The sequence below is a fragment of the Pterocles gutturalis genome, unplaced genomic scaffold (genome assembly GCF_000699245.1).
Source record: "Pterocles gutturalis isolate BGI_N339 unplaced genomic scaffold, ASM69924v1 scaffold36179, whole genome shotgun sequence".
NCBI classification, from domain to species: Eukaryota; Metazoa; Chordata; class Aves; order Pterocliformes; family Pteroclidae; genus Pterocles; species Pterocles gutturalis.
This window is the reverse complement of record NW_010129412.1, coordinates 24,808-29,868: the sequence shown is the minus strand read 5'-3', so window position 1 is coordinate 29,868 and position 5,061 is coordinate 24,808. Positions and strand designations below refer to the sequence as shown.

Below are 5,061 nucleotides of genomic sequence, written 5' to 3'. Positions count from 1 at the left end.
GCTCTTCTTACGGGGACAGCTTAGAACCTGAAGCTCACAAGTGAGTCACCTCCCTGCTAAAGATGAGGTGCAGCAAGGAGTACAGCCTGCTGAGGTGTGCTGGGGCAGCAGCAGGAGAGGTAACTTACACCACTGCAAGTGGCAATAAGGCAGCTCCAGGCCAGAGGCAGTCAGAAGGCAGTGCTACAAGGAAGTGGTGGTGAGGCAAGAGAAGAAATGAGCTTCAGGAGAAAGTGGTGGCAGTGAGATCACCACAGAAAGGGCTGGGAGTGATTGATCAAGGTGCCGGTCTGTTTAAACAACAGTCCTCTTTGAACTACAGGAAATCTTCTGCATCTTGACTGTTGGTGATCTTAGGCTTATGTGAGATTCTCTGAGTCTCATCCTCTGGAGCTAAAGAATCTACCCATTAAATTAGTCAGCAATGCATTTTTTTATCCACAAGCCAGTATTATTTTCATACAAACGTCCATCTTGTTGGGGCTCCCTTTCCATCGCTGCAGTCTCTCTCACTGAGTGAACCACTCTGTGAGCAGATCTGTTAACTTTTGTTCAGAATGAATGAGTTGTGTCAAAGATGAAAGGACCTCACACTTTCTTTAATGGCCTGGCAGATCCCTAAACCTCTGTAACTAGAGAGCAGTTTTAAGCTCTGGTCTGAGGTTTGGGAGTTTCATTGCCTCTGCTGTGTCCTCAGCCTCCCAGACATGTCCTAGTCTATGCTGACCAATACTGGACAGATTGAGCATAGCTTTTTTACTGCTGTTAGTGTCCCCAGCAGATTTCTTCTCAGGTCTGCTGAGCAGCAGGTACCATTTAGATAAAAGCAGCAAATATTTCCTGTATTTGTGCAACATCCCACTGCAGAGAGGGGCTAGTCCACCTAGTCTAAAGGAGATAGGTATGGTGGTTAGGCTCTGCTTCTCCCTTCATTGTTTTGCCTCGAAGAGCTGGTTAGAAGTTTGAACTGTTTGTTGTCAGGAGAAGCTCCAGTTTCACAAAATTATAAAAGCTGCCTAAACATGTACCTTCTTATTTTTATATGAGAACATTTGTGTGTAGATATTGCTTTTGTCAAGCCTGAGTGGGACTAAGATGTGGTAGCCTCCCAGCTGGAAGACCACCTCATGATCTCAATGTTGGCCATGTGTTTGGTGTTTGTGAATGGCTGTGGGCATAGGGAACAGATGGATCGCACCGGAGGGTAGGTCTCTGAAGCTAGTAAACTCTGCAAAGATGGGCTGATGGGTGATAAATCGCAGTGTGGATGTTGTACCTGGAATTAAGCTGTCAGACAGGTAGTTTGCTTGCTAGAACCTGAAGTCACAGGCTCTGAGCACAGCTGGGTTTCCAGCAAGAACTGTTGCAGCTAAAGGGAGCAGGAGAAAGCCTAGTGCAGGAAAGGCAGTGGACATGACTGCATTTGTCTTCAGTTGATCAAAGATCATCAACACTTGGGCATGCATAGAAGGAAGGATCCACCCCTGGCTCTCAGTGGAGAATAGCAGGTAGAAGAAAAGGACCCCACTGAGTGGAGACAATGCAGGTAAATTACGAGGACAGACAGGTCCCAGTGCACTCAGACACTCAGTTTTGTGCCTCTGGTCACACTTCCTTCAGAGTGGTTGAGTCCTGTAGAGTGACATCTGTTACCAAAAGAACAAGGAGAACAAGGGCCTCTAGGGAAATTTTAGCCACAAACAAGAAAATCTCTGAATTCCTCACCACTACAGAGGCTTTAGCCCTCCAGGCAGCCACAGAGCAGTCAGTGGAAAGATTGAGTGAGGTGGCAAAAACTGTACAGCAGAGCAGAAATTAAGAGTACCCTGGTTTTTTAAAGAGTTCAAGGCTTAAAAATTCCTCTTGCTGACTCACTCGGGGCGAGTCAAAGGCTTTCCCTGGCAAGTGCTAGTCATACATCCACATTCTCAGCTTTCATTTAGAGAAAGAGTTGTGTTGAGTTCTCACAGGGCTGAAGAAAGACGCTTCCTTAGTGGTGGTACCTGCGGTGAGGTGTCAGCCTACCAGTGCTGCTCGGCATTGCTGTAGCACGGCTGTCCCTTGCTCAGCACCTCTGCTGGGTACAAAGGGATCACCAGTTCCCCGTTTTTCAAGGCTGCTGGTTAGAGCTGGCAGGGCAGAAGCAAACCTGGCAAGCATCATACCAGTTTCATGGAGCAGCAAAGGAAAACTCCAGAAGCAGCAACAGCAGCTCACAGCCTGGAGCTGCTCAGAGGAGCATGGGATGGGAGAAATCCAGCTCACCAGAACCACATCTGCAGTGGTGGTGGTGCTGGTCTTGTCCCAATATAGAGCAGATGAACTGAGCACTATAAAGAGTCTACTTCTCTCCACTGCCTATGGAGAGATCCATGAGGGACTGGGCAATGCATCTCAGATGTGAATACCTGTATTGCCTGTAGGAGTCCTACATGGGGAGTCCAGGAAGTCTAAAGAAGCAGTAAAGAAGCAGAAATATGTTTCTGTACCAAAGGACTTAAGAGGGTGGCAACAAAATCTTCATCTCACAGGAATGGGCATATCAGAGGAGGAGGAAAGAAAGTCGTCTCCAGAGCACTGTCCATGTGCTAGCTAGAAACTCATTAGAAATGCATTGGGCCAGGGAAGGGTCTATGCATAGCCTCTTAACAGGTATCCCAGTGCCTGTGTTTTCAGGCAGGTGAGAAGATAACTTTTGTGGTGAACCTCGTGTCATCAGTCCAATCTTTTGTGTGTTTTTAGGGCTCAGTTCTCCAGTTCATGGGCGACTGGCAAATTCCCAAATGGTATATGCCAGTGGGTGGGCAGGAGCGTGGTTTAACCCTGCGCCAGCTGCAGCATAATACTACATCAAGCAAGAAGCTGTAAACCTGCCATTGGTACCAGGCTCATCCTGCTTAAACTGCCTCAGCTCTCTGATCAATTGATGTGCACTGAGAGTGCACTCCAAGGAGGGTGTTCCTACAGCCTCTTCTCATGCACATGTTTTGCATTATCTAGATATTATTTGTTTTATAACAATTATTCCACTCTTTCATTATGCTGGATAAATGAGAGTCCGCTGTAATTAAAAGGTGTTAACTAACCTACCTAAAAATAATTACCTTACCTAGACAGAACTTTTGGGCCCAAAGAATATGTAAAACACGTTCAAACCGTGTATTCCTGTCAGCATTTGTAACCAAGAGTGCACACTGTTATTGTTTCCGTAAGCTAGTAAGGATAGACTGAAAGATTACGTGCTGCTGGGTTTTAGGCCAGAAGAACTCTGGACACTAGGTCAATCAGTACAAGCCTGCTGAATTGTTCCCAGTGTTGGGATAATACATCCTTGTCACAATAACTCAAATTGCCTCCTTGTCTTCTCTGGTGGCTTTTAGATCTGCACACTGGCAACTGGGGATTCATTCTCCTTGCCTGTGTTTAAGGCCTTAACTAAGACAATTAGGCACTACATGCTAGTAACTAATAGAGAAATCTCGGGGTACCTAAATCTCCCATTGTAAGTACTGTTCTCCCCCCATGGACTATGGGGTACTCAGTTAAAGCCTAAAGTTGAACTCCCAGATGCAGAACTACTTAGCAAGCCTCTTTGTGTCCCAGCCTAGAGGCTGCATCTTTATAGGTAACTCACTTAGTCAGGTTTTCTAAAGTGTTTTGACTCCAGTTCCTTTGGGTCAACTTCAGGTTTCTCAATGCAGCAATGCGGTTAACAGCACTGACAGAATGAGGTGTAAGTGAAGAGAGTTTGTGAAGAGAGGCAGTATGTTCTATTAGACCAATTTTTACGTGGGTGAATTTGTGTTTCAGTTTTCTGACCTGCGTTTTTCATGTCTTAACTACCAACCATTGACATTTTCCTCTTCATGCTAGATCTTTTCTAGCTATATCGCAAAAGCTAAATTAGTGTTCCTGCAATATTTGTATTGACATTTACATTTCCTTTTAAATACCCACTGTCTGGCAGCATTTTGAAGTACCTGAAAACCTTTTAAATCTGGTGTCTAGCTTCAGGTCTGTGCTTCCTTCTGTCCATCTGTAAAACACTGGTAGTAAAATATGCAGTGTTTTGTGGAGCACTATTAATTGTTATTAAACTTGTTTGCGGTTTTGGCAAATCCTGGTGATAATATTTCACAAACTCCTGACATGTTCAGTCTTTCAGGAGGGAAGGAATGGGTAATTTTGAGAAGAAATGTGCCACTTGCATTTCTGTAAGAGGGCTTTGTGCACATGCCGTACCTGTGGATTTTATGATACCTTGCTGAAGTCAGGAATGAGTCCATATTTTGTATATGGAATTGCTGCAACTGGCTGCAAATCTGGAAGAAAAAGGTCCAAGAATCAGCTTTTGATTCTTGTTTTTGGACAGGTGTCCTTGTTTCAGCTTCAATGACTTGTATATAAAAGCAATATCTGGGCAGCACGGATTATGCCTCTTTTTAATTTACAAAAAGAGATATACTTTCAAGAGTGCAGTTTTAACCAGATTTTTTCTGTTCTTGGTTTTATTTTCAGTCCTACCTCCTGTACTCGTTCCAAGACACAGTGAGTTTAACCCTCACCTCAGCCTCCTTGCCAAGTTTCGAAACACTTCTCTGCACAGCGAGCCGCTGATGCCGCACAATGCTACCTATCCTGATTCTTTCCAGCATCCTCCGTGCACCCCTTTTCCATCATCACCCAGCCACATGTTCTCCCAGTCACCTAACAGCATCAGCTACCCCAACTCACCAGGAAGCTCTTCTGGACCAGGAAGTCCCTATCAGCTCACGGGTAAGAATGAGCTTTCAGACATCCCGACTGAGGCAGTCGAGGTTCTTGCCAGGGCCTGGGGTCAGGTGCCAATTCTGTGTGCTCCCTACAGGCTGTAGCTACAGATTGAAATGTTGTACTGAATAGATTTGGAATGTGATTTCTTGTGACTGTCTCTTCGTATTATCTCCTAGTCCTTCTGATGGATGCTCAAGGGACTAAGACCTGTAGTCATCCCACTCCTAGAAGTGCCTGGATGAGATTTCATGATTACTGTAAGGGGAAGGTTGAGGAGAGGAGCAGGAA

The 5,061-nt window shown here is 45.3% G+C and overlaps 1 protein-coding gene across 3 annotated transcripts in view; it reads left to right on the top strand.

Annotated features, from left to right (window-relative positions):
* Positions 1-5,061, top strand: part of SMAD9 (SMAD family member 9) — a 21,800-nt gene that overhangs the window by 2,383 nt on the left and 14,356 nt on the right. For all 3 annotated transcript variants that reach the window (XM_010079936.1, XM_010079938.1, XM_010079937.1), the window contains exon 2: positions 4,519-4,776. In XM_010079936.1, the coding sequence (XP_010078238.1) occupies positions 4,519-4,776 (258 nt within the window). The remainder of the gene's footprint in view (positions 1-4,518; positions 4,777-5,061) is intronic.